At 44.6% G+C, this 15,718-nt stretch overlaps 1 protein-coding gene across 4 annotated transcripts in view; it reads right to left on the bottom strand.

The window, feature by feature from the left end:
• Positions 1 to 1,084: 1,084 nt before the first annotated feature.
• The window catches only part of NUP93 (nucleoporin 93), a 94,437-nt gene continuing 79,803 nt past the window's right edge, over positions 1,085 to 15,718 (bottom strand). For 3 of the 4 annotated variants that reach the window (XM_048515747.1, XM_048515749.1, XM_048515750.1), the window contains 10 exons: positions 15,455 to 15,646; positions 13,499 to 13,625; positions 13,322 to 13,394; positions 11,998 to 12,042; positions 10,420 to 10,536; positions 9,615 to 9,733; positions 7,400 to 7,517; positions 6,474 to 6,557; positions 4,550 to 4,678; positions 1,085 to 1,317 (listed from right to left, as the gene is read on the bottom strand). In XM_048515747.1, coding sequence (XP_048371704.1) covers positions 1,207 to 1,317; positions 4,550 to 4,678; positions 6,474 to 6,557; positions 7,400 to 7,517; positions 9,615 to 9,733; positions 10,420 to 10,536; positions 11,998 to 12,042; positions 13,322 to 13,394; positions 13,499 to 13,625; positions 15,455 to 15,646 — 1,115 coding nt within the window. In that variant the 3' untranslated portion in view covers positions 1,085 to 1,206. Of the gene's footprint in view, positions 1,318 to 1,338; positions 4,338 to 4,483; positions 4,679 to 6,473; positions 6,558 to 7,399; positions 7,518 to 9,614; positions 9,734 to 10,419; positions 10,537 to 11,997; positions 12,043 to 13,321; positions 13,395 to 13,498; positions 13,626 to 15,454; positions 15,647 to 15,718 lie in introns of those variants that run through there. The other variant, XM_048515748.1, reaches the window with a different exon arrangement.

The raw sequence follows: 15,718 nt of genomic DNA, 5'->3' as shown, positions 1-15,718 counted from the left end.
TGGTGCAGTTGGGCTACTCCATGTAAATGAGCACATGACTGAGTGGCGGGGGAGCAGGGACGGAGTGAGGGGGAAGCGTGCCCGGTGCACGCCACTCCAAGCCCCCAGAACGCCTCCGCAGGGGCGTCCACCCGGTGCGTCACGCCCCCACCCCACCCTTTGGCTCTACGGCTCTGTGGGGGAGAACTCTACAAATCCTCTTCTTTCACCCAGGGCCAGTATCCCCTGAATCTCTAATCTCATGCTCCTTCCTTACCACGTCCAGTACACCGAGAAAGCTCTCTTGCAATAAATTAGGACTAGCGTGCAGGAAGAGGCTATTTACTGTATTCTGGGTTACAGGCTTTAGAATTTCTACGTATAAACATTAGACACTCCAAATGCAAAACTCCTACCAAAAAAAAGTCACTCCACATCAAATTCTGCCTCATTCTTCATGCCCTGTGCGACTTACCTTATGTATGTGCAGTTTTTTACCCCTACTTCATATTAGTGGCTGTCGCGGGCAATGAATATGCTTGGCATGATTCACAAGCCGTCATATATATATTATGGAGGGGGAAATGTGTCATATAGCTCCTGTTTTAAATGGCAGTTCATGCACCTTACAACATGCCATTTACATTTCTTCTTAAGTTAGCACTCCATGTTTCTGACCAGATAAGACCCAAAGCTCCAGCTAAGAGGAGTTAAGAAAAAGACTGTATCTTACTATGAAACCTTCCCACCCCACTCCAGACAAACTGACTTAATTATCTGAAAGATAACATAATAAGGCAAATAGAATGGAATGCTGGTGAACGTAAAACAGCATAAAGACCGGTTCCTGATATTCCTTATTTTGTCTGGGGAATGGCTGGTTATGCTATAGAAGGGCCACAGAACTAACAGTAAAAGGCTTAATAAAACGCTTAGAAAATAAAATAAGGATACAGTACCTGTTTCCACAGCTCCAGTTTGCCAATTAATGGTCTTTTTTCCCCACTCCCCCAGGGAAAGAAATTTTGCGAAGAGAAAAAGGGAAATTAACGGATAAGGAAACATAAAAACTGATGAAAGTAAAAGAAAATGTCAAAAGCAAATATAAACCAAAGAAATTTATTGTGGTTGACAAAAATACATAATACCAAACCAAAAAAAAAAAAATTCAAATTGGACCCGTCCACGGAGCTCATGAAACAGTGAGTGGCAGGAGTCTTAAAACATCTAATTCATGAGGACCTCCATCTGAACCAATCTTGCGTTGGTGTCCCCTGACGTCCTGTAGGGGATCATCCCAGCGAAAGTGATTAGTGCGCGAGCTTGAGACCGGAGTTGCTGGAAAGCAGAGGAAACAGAACAAAAGGCGGTTACTCCGATTTACGGGATAGGGCGTGGTCTTCTCTGGGTAGGAGAAATAAAAGCAAACTCTGGTGTGCAGGATGTAAAACTATTCACAAATACACAAGAGCTCTGCTTTCTCAGAGTGAAGAATGGATTTGTCGTGCAATTGGTAGCAGATACACAGAAGCTACATGTCATGGTGAAGGATGCTAGTCTAGCTAGGACTCAACCTGTTAGATTTTTTAATGAGTTAAAGAAACTTTTTGTATGTAAGACAGGGGCAGATTGATCAAGACAGGCGCCAGGATGGTTCAAAGTGATTGGTTCATCATTGTATATAAGCACCTGTAACCACTGTGCATTTGGTTCCTTTGGGAAACTGTTGCCTGGCGAAGCACTTTGTTTGACCATTCCAAAATCTGTACATAGTACTTTGTACATATTGCAACTATTTGGTAAAGCCTTCCTTGTGGAAAGAACATCTCGTGTGGGGTGTTTCTTCTTCCTGTGAGGTGGGAGGCTGCAGCGTATGCAAGTGTGTACAGGTGGACTACTAGCTCTGCTTGTCTACTCTGAGTAGCTCCGCTCAACCTCTGCTGACCCAATGGTCCTCCCTCACACAAGCTGGGGCAGCCCAGTGACAGGCAGACAGTGTCCAGGCCACCGAAGTTCCACGCAAAGCAAAGGGGGTGGGGCCTGGTCAATTTGGTAAACCAAAAAGATTTACACAAGCTGAAGAGAAACCAGAGTATAGTTTGGAAAACAGGTGTTTGCTTCCTTCAGGACGGTACCTCTCTCCCTCCCTCCTTTGGGGAGGGCCCTTTTCCAAGGTCTTTTCCTCTCTCAGCATTTAATCATGAGTCTATTGATGCAAAAATAACACTCAACTCCAGTGATAGTTTAAAGACTAGTATTTATTCCAGCAGGAAGTTCCATGAGCTGGAGCTTAATTCAATATCTAGCCCAGACTGAACAACCTGCATTGCCTGCCTCTGGTTCCAGGACCAATTTAAAAGTGCCTTTGAAGGCCTTCAACAGTTGTCCTAAGGCTGCGGAATGATTTGACCTGTGGGTCCTCCTCCTCAGTTGCTTTTAGGAATGTAAGATGCATTTCTTGTATCTGGCTTTTGGCTTGGCTGGCTCAGGGCTTTGTTTCAACATGAGAGTCAGTATTAAGAAAAAGAGGATAACTGCCACGAAGTAGAATGTATGGTGGTTTATTGTTGATTTTGTATTTTTAGTTAACACCACAATATTTTTAAAAGTTACCTCAAACTTGACAAAGATGGCCAGAAATGTCTAGAATCTCCAAACAAAGCGCAACCTTAATATTGGTGCGTGCGGGAAAAAGAGTGCATTTACTCAGAACAGGATGGAGCAGCAGCCTTTTAAATAGATTGGCATGGCTAATTCCCCCACCCCAGTTTGAAAACAACTGCTGTTGGTCCCTCCACAAAGGTTAAAGGAAGCCTGGAGGCGCGGGTGTTCCATTCACAATAAGCATCTAGCCAAAGACCCAAAAAACAGGAACACGACACCAGTTCTTTCAATGACAATTATTTTAGGCTTCCTCGTTTAGCCAGGACAAGAATGCCCTCCAGTGCAAATGAAAACTTTCAAACAAATCAACAACTTATGTGGATGAGTGGCAGAAGGACTCTTCTAGTGGCAATGCTGAATTTACCACTCTAGAATTTTGGGAGAGGGGCTTTGTTTAAGGTTAATTGTGCCCAGCTAAATGACAAGGGTGTGTGGCAGGGATATATAGATGCTTTCCCCCCCCTAAATTTCCAAAATGATATTTGGAAACAAAGACAGGATTTAAAGAAACAGATAAGACAATGTCTTTTTTTTGGAGGGGGGGGGACAGAGGATAAAATGGAAGGGAATGATGTAAGCTGTTTGGGTTCCCACCGGGGAGACAAGTAAGATACCAACCAAGTAAACATGTAAGATCTCCAAACTGATGAAACTAAAGTTTCCAAAAGAGGAAGAAACTCAAAGACCTCCTGCCACATTCCCCGTAGAATAGAATACTTTCCATGTGCCCATACAAAGGTATGAATGTGAGCATGATACTAGACAGGATTATACCCTTTTCCACATAAAGATGATAGGAGATGTTTGAATTAAACAGCCATATCTTCCTGGGTCTTCTCTGCTGGGTCCTAGTTCCTGCCTCCCCCTTCCTTCCAATTCTCTGGCATCATTTAAAAATCTCATTGAAGCACCACTTTCACAGAACCCATGATTATCTGTGCTGGGAAACACAGCACTTTGATAAAATAGTGCTTACAGTGCACTGGATATCTATTAGCGAGAGTGGCCTTTTTGTAAAGTTAAGCCTGCCATTTTCTTTCCTGCTTCAATAAGATTGTAAAATGCTGCCAGAGATTCCGGACTTCTTCACAATGTGGGCGCACAGGGGTTCGACTTTCCGCCAGAGAATGCATGACCGCACTGCCATCTTTATGTTGAAAAGGGTATACATCCTGCATATCTGTTCCATTGCCACAGGCCCTTTTCTCCGGAAGGAGGAGGATAGAGGGTTTCCTGCAACACAGCAAGGCTCTTCCTGAGGGGAAAAATGCCTTTGCTAGCAAGATGGATCTGAGAGATCCAACCCTGAGGACCGAATGATCCCATGGCGAGCGGTGGTCTTCAAAATTCTCCTCAGCCACTTTTCTATCCACAGTTTCCTCCAAAATGCTACTGCCACCATGTGAGAAAGGTGGACTGGATAATAACGGGATTTAAATGCCAGAAGCAGCCTTCGTATTGTGGGACACTGAGGCCTCTTGGCCAGACGCAGAGATCTGAGTTCAAATCTCAACTCCACCTCAACCTCAATGGGTGGCCCTTCGTCAGCTCCTGTCATAATTCAATTCCCCGTCTAAAAATGTGACTATTCAAGGGTTTTCCTCACAGGAGCACTCCTGTCAGAATAAAAGGGAGGATTCACAAAGCTCTTTTTAATTTTAAAATGAGTAACATTAAGTACTAAGACTCTAAACCAGGGGTCTTCAAACTATGGCCCTCCAGATGTTCAGGAACTACAATTCCCATCAGCCCTGCTACTTGGCCATGCTGGCAGAGGCTGATGGGAATTGTAGTTCCTGAACATCTGGAGGGCCATAGTTTGAAGACCTCTGCTCTAAACCTTTCATGGTACCATCAGGGAGACTCTGTTACAAAGCAAAATTAGCAACAATAGAGAAAATCTTACCGAATCTCGGTCCTCAATGACCCGCTGAGGCCTGGCAGGGGTGGCTGGGCTGGTACCTCTCAGCCTCTTGTACTGGGTAAACAAAATGTTCATTGTTGCAAGGAGAACTTCGGACAAATTGTGTCTGATCTGTAGGTAGGAAACAGAAATACAAATGCTTTGAAAGGCAGGTGGAGGCTGGGGCCTGTTTCTGTTTGCTATCCACCAACAGGGGAGGCAGGTGTCTAATTCTCTGCCAGTATGCCAATCTTACTCTCTGGTCAGACAGTCTAAGATTGAGCCACATTATACACACGGGCATGCGTTGACTTCACGGGTCAGTGGCTTTTCCAGTGTCCTGTATTTAAAATCAAGTCTGCTGAAGCAACCTCTACTTCTTGCAGAAGACTGGGGAGCAACTAGTATGAAAACTGGACTTCAACAGTGCTCTGCATGAGCAGAGCGTCTAACCTGCTACACACCTTGCTCTCCCATGAGGCAGTGCATAGCCACGGGAGACTGGTAGAGCTGGGCAACTGCCTTTCAATCAGCAGTGAATGAGGAGGAGAGGGCAAAGGTTAACACAGAATGCACAGAGAACTGTTGAAGATAAAATGCTGGGGACCATTTTTCTGCACAGACTCTTCTCTGTCCTCTAAGCTCTCCGCAAAACTAGCCAACAAGTATTTTAATACTTTTGTGAAATGTAAAATCTTGACATGCAGTTCAGACGACTATACCTTCCAGGTATAGCCTCTAGAGCAGGGGTCTGCAACCTGCGGCTCTCCGGATGTTCATGGACTACAATTCCCATCAGCCCCTGCCACCATGGCCAATTGCCATGCTAGTAGGGGCTGATGGGATTTGTAGTCTATACACATCTGGAGAGCCGCAGGTTGCAGACCCCTGCTCTAGAGCAAGCCTTAGCGCTCACGTTTCACTGCTGGAAAACGCTGATTTCATGCCTCCCGAATAAACACACTGAGGGAGATCCTAACGAAATTGGCAATTTCCACTGATTGCCTCTTCCTGCTACAAATACCCCTCCCACCCCCCCTGGATTGTTCCTCATGGTCCCCACAAGCAGCATTTCATGGAGATTAGTGAACTGAAGTGGGTGAGGCGAGGCAGGAAAATTCCAGTCAGCTGATGGAAAATTTTGTCTGGATCCAACCCAGTTTCTCTAATAATACTTAAGGCTCCTGTACTTCTCTCATTCCACAGAATGTGCAAAACAGTCCTTATAATTCACCATTTCTGAACCGAACTAAAATCTTTAATGGCATTCAGATCACAACAATAATACTTATTTTAAAAAATACAAATGTATAAAAGAGCATAAAGCAAAATAGAGATTTGTATTTAAAAAATCCTCTAAAATGAACATTTAAAAACTGAGGAAAATGTTTCAAAGGTTACATTAAGAACGCCTTGCAGTTACAATACAGAGGAACCGGGCAGTCAACTCTAAGACTTCTCTTGAGCCCTTGTCCAGAAGGAAGAGTGTTTTCGTTGGTCTGTGAGAATGCTGCTGTCAATCAACAGAGGTGCCAGGAACTTCCCCCTAGCTGCATTATGTAAAGGACAGTGGTGTAGGATACGATGAACTGACCCTTCACAATTCACATTACAAATGCAAAGCCTTTCCTGGCGTGGTGTTTTCATCTCCCTACCAGATCTCAGACCCCTGTTGATTGAGAACAGCAAAACAGCCATGTTCAAGGGTACAATTTTTTAAAAAGATTAGAAGTTATTAGAAAAACCTTTATAGTAGAAGATGATTGTAGTAACTGCAATGATTATTCTAGGTATCATCCTGCTTTGACTGCATTGTCTTCACTGAACTTCACCCACACCATCAGCACTCCTATCTTCCCGCCTCAGAATGGCCTAGCTATGCCATAAATCAGAAGAAGGGAGGCTGGAGAACGCCATGGCTGCTTACTTCATCGCTGAAGTTCCTGAAAGCGGCTACTCTTTCTTCCACATAATCTTGACTCAGGGGGACCAGCTTTAGCCGTTCGATGATCTATAACAAAAGAGACACGAATAACAGCAGATGAGATCACCTCAAGAGAAAACAAGGCTGCACTGATTTTAAACAGTCCCATATTGATGGGTAGGAGGTGGAATGTTAGGGTACAGCCTGATTTCATCAGATCTTGGAAGCTGAGCAGGGTTGGGACTTGAATGAGGGACCACAAAGGATGAGTGCAGAGAAGGACCTCTGCGGCTCACTTACCTTGAAAGCTGGGGTAGAAGAAGAAGAAGAAGAAGAGAAGAAGAAGAAGAAGAAGAAGGAGAAGGAGAAGGAGAAGGAGAAGGAGAAGGAGAAGGAGGAGGAGGAGGAGGAGGAGGAGGAGGAGGAGGAGGAGTTTGGATTCATATCCCACCTTTCTCTCCTGTAGGAGACTCAAGGTAGCTTACAAGCTCCTTTCCCTTCTTCTCCCCACCCCCCAACAGACACCTTGTGAGGTAGGTGGGAAGGGAAAGGAGCTTTTAAGCCACCTTGACTTAAGGGAAAGGAGGAAGGGAAAGGAGCGTTTAAGCCACCTGGACTCTTCTTACAGGAAACAAAGGTGGGACATAAATTCAAACTTTTCTTCTTGTATGCTCACTGACTTTTCTTCTTGTATGCTCACACAACATTGATAAGCCCTGAACCAAACTTGTGCAACACCAATGAAAGTCTCAGGCGCCCATATGATTGGACAAGGTAACCGAAGACTCAGCATCAAGAGACCATCACCCGATCTGGGACTGTTACCTGCTTCACGTTTTGCTCGTGAGCATCCCAAAAGAATCTGACTTGCGAAGAGTGCTAAACTAAATGAAGCAAGGTGACTTATGGGGGGGAAATCTGAAACTTACATCAAAGGCTTTGTCAATGTGACCGGCGTGATAATCATCGAAAAAAGTGATGAGGTCTAATAGAAGGTAGAAGGTAGAGTCGATGGGCTTCTTGGCACTTATCCCCTGAGATTTATATCTGGAGGAAACAAAAGTGTTCAGACAGGTTAACGAGCACCTCAGTGGCCAGAACAACAACAGTCCAGAGAACACCTGAGGATGCTCAGCCTTACAGAACACTTCAAAGGGTGACATATTTTTTTAGTGAAGGGTTACAATTTGTTTGCAGTGCCATTCTTTCCATGTGACGCTTGTTGGGTTTGATATCTCAATTATTCTCGGATGCTGCCTTATGAATTGATTATTTCTTTATTAGTTTTATATCCTGCCCCATCCTCTAAGCACAGGTGTCAAACTCACGGCCCGCCACTACAGTTCCCATCATCCCCTGCCAGCATCTTGCTGGGAACTGTAGTCTATAACATCTGGAGGGCCGCGAGTTCGACACCTGTGCAAGGGCTCTGGCCGGGTTACAGCATCATTTAAATATACATAATTTAAACTGGGGGAGGGGCAAGGATGTGGAGGAATAAGGCTGTCAGATTTGGAAGAGGGAATTCAGTGTTCGTTGACCATGGTCACAGCTCTGCATGAAAGGGATAAGTTTCCCATGTAATGTTCATGGCAGTTCCTCTTCATTAAAACCATATAACAAAACTGACAAATTCTGCACCAACCTAAGGGCTTCCATGTTACCTACAGGAACCAGCTGGGGCTTGCTCTCCACTGAGACTCTACTGAGGGGCACAGGCAGTCGGCCCGCCTACTAATTGTTTGCTGAGAACAGGCAGAGAGTATAGAAAGCTTGCTTTCACTTCTGGGGAAAGCAGTCCAGAGCAAGGGGTATCCGTTGAGCAAAAACAGATCAGTCAATCCGGTCCGGGTAAACAAAACCAAGAGCAGCACTACAGAAACTATCAGGCTGTTTCACAAAGTTGCTCCTGCAACGCTTGCTGTTTGCAGCTGCCTCTTATAAGCCTGCATTCTTGCTCAGTCTGAGTCCTGCGCTGACATACAATTCATATGTCCCTTCTGCGTTTCTGGGCCTCCAACTGGGTGCTGCATCTTTTAGCATGGAGTGCCTGATGACCCTGCTGTCTGAGCTGCCTCATGGAACCAGGTGAGCCAGGGGAACTGTCTGCCCTGACTTCTTGCTCTTGGCTTGGGCCAGCATGGTCCTCCGCCTGTGGGGCTGCTGGCTGCTGACAGGACTCACCCAACTGTGGCTCTGGAGATTCTGCCAGCTGAGACTCTGGCCCCTTCCGCACATGCAGAACAATGCACCTTCAATCCATTTTCACAATTGTTTGCAAGTGGATTTTGCTATTCTGCTCAGTAAAATCCAGTTGCAAAGTGCATTGAAAGTGGATTGAAAGTGCATTATTCTGCATATGCGGAAGGGGCCTCTGATGGAGCCGAATCTTCATGCCAGTATTCCTCATCGGAGGAATCCTGGCTGGCTGCTGGGGAGCCCACGACAGTTTCCCAGATGTCTGCTTGATGAGGCAGCTTCTTTTTTTTTTTAAAGGAGACATACTTGACGTCTACACCTTAACGGATTTATTTACAGAGATGAGAGAAAGACTTAACAGGTGGAGCCTCTAATGTCAACCAATTCTTTCTCTCATCTCTGTAAATAAATCCGTTAGGTTGTAAATGTCAAGTATGTCTCCTTTTTAACTGTCTTGGCCTGAGAAGCATGCCTCAGCCCAGAGATGTGACATGCAGGATTGCTACGGGCGACCTTCTCGAAGGGGGAATAGTTCTGTCGCACTTTCAGAGTACCTAAATGATCTGGTCACAACCGGTTTAGATTTGTGGAACGCCACCTCCTTCCCCAGCTGACTAGAAGGAGGCCCAGCCAGAACACTAAATCATGCAGGCATTCAACAGGCATCAAATGCTTGGGAACATTAGCTTCTTGCGGCACACATTCAGAATAACTTCTAGTTAAGCTAGCCAGATTATATCTTGCATATTTCCTCCTTTCCAGCTTTGCCGACAGTAACATTTCTTGCCTCTGGCATGCTCAACAAACTGATAGCTTCTGAAAACATAAAGCAATGAAAACCAAGATGAAATGCTTTCTAACCTTGTGTCTTTTTGCTAAACACGTCTCTGATGCCCCTTCCCCAGCCAGTGTGGAAAAGGCCAGGGACCAAGATTTTCAACTCACCTCTCAGCAATGGAAAGTGCCATGTTCTTCAGCCTCTCCTTGTTAGACTGGGGGGCTATGACCTGGGGGACCACAGGGCTCAGCAGCTTATTCATCAGCTCCAGCACTTTGTCTGGGTTCTGTGGAATATGCAAAACAGATCCACTGTAAAACAGAGGCCTGCCTTTGTAGGGGTGGGAGAGAGAGCTTATTCCCCGCATTATAAACATCTTTTGAAAAAATTATGATCTGCCCCTGCAAAAGAAGTGCATGAGTGTTTGAAAGAAGTATTGCAGAAGTGAACAGGTGTGTAGATTGCCAGACCCCTCCGCCACTGGGGTGGAGGATCCCCTGCATTGGCCCCCTTACCACCAGTGCCATCAAGCACAAATTAAGGCTTAGGTCTTAACACTGCTGGCATGTTCAGGTAAGTTCCAGAAGTGATACCATCACGTTGCCTATGACACCAGAAATGCTCTGGCATTTGGGCAGAATTCTATTGTAAAAATAGAATCTACCATAGAGTTTTTGCCCAAATACCAGAATGGCTCCCAGTGATGACATCATTTCTCGACATTATATCAACATGCTGGGAGTAAGGTCCTTTGAATATAATGTGGCAGGGCGGGGTGAACCTGCTTTTTAAAGGGGTCAAATGAATGTCAGCATAACTATGACTAACAATAGCTGAAGCAGTGCTTGATCAACAGGCTGGTTTTGGCTGCAGAACTGTAAATTCAAAAAATCAGAATGCCTTTGAACTAATCCAGATTGATCCAAAAATTAAAGCCAGCTTCCTGGACAGCAGCGATTAAAACCTGCTTACCTTGGCAAGGTCATAAAGCTTGGCAGCTTCTTCAAACAGCCCTTTGCTTTCTGCCACTGAAGCAACTTTATTAATAATAGGCTTGGTGTCCTTAGTAAACTTGTCAATCACTCCAGGCTGAGGAAAGAAGGCAAAACAGAGGTGGCAGGAAGAAATGTTTGGGTGATAGAACAGATAATATGAATTCTTGAACATTCTGTTGATATAAAAGAGTTTGCATGCAAAATGATTAGCTTTGCATGTGTACTCAGTGGGAAAAAACACACGATCTCATAGGCCAGTTCCAACAATAGCTCTGATCTTGTAAGATTTTTTACAATATCTTTTTTTTAAAAAATGTAAACACTAGGCTGCATGATTAAGACGATATCAGTCCTAAAGAACATAACAATTTATGACGTGAAAACATTACAATTCATATGTAATCTCTGATTGAGTCTCCATTATAGAATGTCAGTCATTCTTTGATCAAATAAAGCAATTAACCTTTTCCATGTAACTTATGTATATATATATATTAGCAACTGCACAAACATGTATTATTTTCTGCTACAAAAAATATCAAGTTTATAAGACAATGTTTCTCTACGAGTTACCTCATATTGCAAAACAGGAATTAAACATCTACAATCTCCATCTTCTCTCAAAGTGTCAAAAGAAAGATCAGATAAGATTTGAATCTTAAGTGTGATTAATGTTTATCGCTGGCATCTGCCTAGAAACTCTCTGGGTGTTTCAGCCTTTGTGTTCTCCTATCAGATTTTTAATACGCAAACTTGCTCCATACCGAGTGTGTAACAGACTTCCCTCTGTGATACACCTCTGAAGCTGCCAGCCACAGATGCAGGCGAAACATTAGGAACAAGATCTACCAGACCATGGCCACACAGCCCGAAAAACCCACAACCAGTTGCTCCATACCAGTTGTCTAGTTTGGAATTGGCCTAAGTTGTTCACTTTTTGTATTGTCAAAGGCTTTCACGGCCGGATTCAACTGGTTGTTGTGGGTTTTCCGGACTGTGTGGTCATGGTCTGGTACAGCTTGTTCCTAACGTTTCTACTGCATCTGTGGCTGGCATCTTCAGAGGTGTAGAGAGAAGTATGTAACACACTGTGTGGCCATGGTCTGGTGTCAATAAGATCTACCAGACCACAGCCACACAGCCAGCAAAACCCACAACAACCAATGTTCTTTTTTGTTTTACTTTAAATATTATTTTTCTTTTCTTTAATATATATATTTTAAACAGAGAATCTCAATGTGATATCCTGCTGTGCTCCAGTATCTTCTGTATTGTTTTGCTGTGCTTTTTTGAATCTGACTTGTGACACTGGCTGAAGGAGATATATTTCCAAGCAAACCTGCACTGGGGTCTTCCCTCAGGGGAGGAGAAACAGGTATTGCCAGATTTTTAAAGCAAATATATTGCCATGTCAAGTGCAGTATGGAATACTCACTTCTGCTTGGAAAAGCAATCCTTCAGCAATGAGACAATGTTATATGGAACTATCCCTTGATTTCAGTCTAAATACTTCAAATATATAGCGATAACTATGTATCAGTATATAAACACTTACTTTTCTACTGCCATCGTTCTCCAGTTTCCCAAGGATCATATCAAACTATTCAAGCAAAAAAAAAAAAAATTAGGAAGGATTCCATATTCCACAGTTCTGCAAGACAGTTTTGCTGCTAATTCTGAATGACAAGCTGAATGAATAAAACAGACATTTGTACATTTAATCTGAAGATGGTGAGATGGCCTCAACTGTGCAATGGATAAACATCGAATTGCGTGCTGAGGAAGCCCATGCTGCCATCACAGAACTCCAGTGGAATTGCACAGAACACACAGGCGTGCTATGAAGCGTGCAAGTGTATCAGAACTGGCTAATGTTTCATAAATGATCTCAGTATGATCTTTAGTGTGTCCTGACTCGCTACTGGGCCTTCACTCAAAATCAACTGAAATCAAGTTTTGTACTTTTGAGTACACACTTAGAGTTTGGATTTATATCCCCCCTTTCTTTCCTGTAGGAGACTCAAAGGGGCTTACAATCTCCTTTCCCTTCCCTCCAACAACAAACATCTTGTGAGGTGGGTGGGGCTGAGAGAGCTCCAAAGAACTGTGCCTAGCTCAAGATCACCCAGCTGGCATGTGTTGGAGTGCACAAGCTGATCTGGTTCCCCAGATAAGTATCCACAGCTCAAGTGGCAGAGGGGGGAATCAAACCCAGATCTCCAGATTAGAGTGCACCTGCTCTTAACCACTACACCACGCTGGCTACTTAGACAGTTGCCTAAAACTGTGGGACCTGGTGATGGAAAAAGTTGACGTGGCTGGAGTGTTCATGAGGTTTGGGAAGACTCTGGTTAAAATCTCACATCCTCTAGGCATTCATAATGGGCATTTTTCCTCCACATCTACAGTATGAGGTAAATAATAGCTTGCTTCATATCCTTGGAAAGGGCAAGTTATTTTTTCATAAACCTATTTTGTATTCCTCATAAATTAACATGAGGGTGGGGAGATAACTCGTATCTCGCTTGAGGTGGCAGAATGGTTTGAAATGGCTCTGTTTGCCTTCTGGGTCCACGATCACCTCATGCAAATCCTCAAACACAGTCAATTACCTCCCCGCCCCCCAGGAGCTGTATGCTGCAAGTCTGGATCAGAACAGATGTCTTTCAGGGAAACTAGTTCACCATTATTGAATTGTTTTTGACTGACAAGCTTTGGGCGATGCTCAGGGTTCCCCTATGCACAGTTGTGTGTGTGTGTGTGTGTGTGTGTGTGGGGGGGGGGGGTTACTTGTGCTTTGGCAAGCTCTTCCAAAGACGACTGAATTGCATCCTACGGCAGGAAAGAAGGAAGGACGCCACAAGGCTATTCCTGTGTACCTCTCGGCTCTCGATCACTAGCTCACTGACGCAGCGTAAGAACATGTTCTCCCCCTGGCTGTCCTTCTCATTCCTGGAAAAACAGGGAAAAAATGTTTTGCGGGCTTCATGCTTGCACTTTGCAGTCATTCAAACACAATAAAAACGCAGAGCTCAGCCGTGGCTGAAGGAACCTACCTGAGAAAATAGAAATACTGCAGGGCTTCTCGAGGATCGGTGGACTCAAATTTGCGGGTGTAAAGCATCAGAAGGCGAACAAAATTCAGGCGCCTAATGCCAGGAGGGTCGCCAGCTTCATGGCTCACTAAATACGAGAGACAAAACCAAGCCGCCGGCTTTAAAGTGTTAAAAACATGCAGGGTTCTTTCATACATCCAAGATAGGATTCATGTAAACAGCACCAAGTACCATTAAAGGATTTTTTTTCAGTGACCAGAGACTTTATGCACAGGGTTGCATGAAGGGACATCTATTCATGGCCAGAAGCATTCTGCCATACAGTCTTTCTGGACCCCCAGGTACAGTAAATATTGCAGGGGGTACCACCATAATGGTATGCTCACGGAATTCCCATACCCTCTGGACTGAGAAAAGAAAAACAAAAAACAGGATAAGAAAAGCTATTGCTTGGGCTCAGAATGGCAGTTCCACGGTTCAGACTTCCCAATGCAGACTTCAACAATGAAATTCTAAATAGGGCAATCCCTCTAGCCCTTCCCTGCATCCTGAAATGGCTGTAATAACATGGCTGAGGGGATGGCCATCGGTAACTCCCTCCCCATTTCCAGGGTTTCCAAGGAAATAATTACTTGGCTTTTATCCCTTCTTGTTCACCTGAAGGTTCAGATAGGACACAACCATTGACTACTGGGAAACAAAGGAGGGTTGTTAGAGAGAACTGTAAAAAGCATTTTCCCCACAGAGCTTAAGACAGTCGCATAAGAGAATCTTTACACCCTAGGGACGTCAGTTCTCTCTGACATATCATGCAAATAACTCAAATGGACAGGAAAATCGTTGCATGACACACACGCCGCTTCCTTGCTTGCTGACCTATCTGTCCGTTGCAGTGTGGTAACAATCACTAGCTAGGATGACTTTTCTAAAAATAAAAGGACAACGGTGAATGACAGCAACCAAAAAGGAGAAGAATTTCCATGTTTAAAGGTATGAGCCCCTATATACTATATGTTGAAAATGGACTGAACATATGTGCTTCTGAGGGGCATCTAGCTGGCCAATACTGGAGACAGAACATTGGAGCGAGTGTACTGTAGGTCTGACCCAATAAAATAGTTACAGCAATTATTAATCACTGACTGCATATTTATACAGCGTATAAGCATGGCACATTTGCAAAACTGTGTGATGTGATGACTAGTTGCTGCAGACAGGTGTGTGTGTGTCTATCCTTCTTGAGAGCCAGCGTGGTATAGTGGTTAAGACCAGGTGGATTCTAATCTGGAGAACCGGGTTTGATTCCCCACTCCTCCACCTGAGTGGCAGAAGCTTATCTGTTGAACCAGGTGTGTTTCTGTACTCCTGCATTCCTGCTGGGTGACCTTGGGCTAGTCACAGTTCTCTCAGAACTCTCTTGGCCCCACCTGCCTCACAAGGTGTCTGTTGTGGGGAGAGGAAGGGAAAGGAGCTTGTAAGCCACCTGGAGTCTCCTTACAGGAGAGAAAGATTGAGTATAATTCCAAAACTCTTCTTCTTGCAAACCCCTGGCCACCAAATCCAAACTAGGAGGTCAAGCCCGGAGGGGTGCTCAGTACTCCTGACATGCTTCCACATGTGCATCTAAGCATCTGCAAGGTCAGAGCACTGTCCAAATCCATCAACTTAATTTCCCCCAACAAATATCCCAAGAAATCAAAAGGTCTGGCTGCCAGTCTTTGGAATTGGGGTACCCCCAACCCCAAGGAAGAGATGGTAAAGTCATGAAGGAGATTGTCTGTTTTGTAACTGAGGCTGTTTTTCTTCTCCGCGATCAAACCATTAGTCAAACTCATTAAGGGATGCTTTCAAAACCCTGAACTGTACTCTGCTGCTCTGCTCTGTCTCTGCTGCTCTGATGGTTTTTTAGGCAAGAGGAAAATTAGGTCACTGATGGGAAAGGAATGGGGGACTCACACAGCTGTGCGCTCTGCCCGGAAGATTTCAGGAGCAGCTTGAGCTCAAACAGGACCAAGGCAACGTGGACGGCGTGACAGCGCAAACGCTCAGTGCGGAAAAGGAAAGCAATGGCAGCTTCAAACTGGGCTGTCAGGAACAACACTTGGAAGTAGAGGAATGGCTGCTGGTTCACGGCAAAGTGCGACTCACCTGAGGAAACACACAAGAGCAAAGAGCAGAAGAAGACATCAACACTGTCAAATGTGAACAGAGATGACATAT

Source organism: Sphaerodactylus townsendi, linkage group LG14, assembly GCF_021028975.2.
Source record: "Sphaerodactylus townsendi isolate TG3544 linkage group LG14, MPM_Stown_v2.3, whole genome shotgun sequence".
Taxonomy (NCBI): Eukaryota; Metazoa; Chordata; class Lepidosauria; order Squamata; family Sphaerodactylidae; genus Sphaerodactylus; species Sphaerodactylus townsendi.
This window is presented reverse-complemented; position numbering and strand designations above follow the sequence as displayed.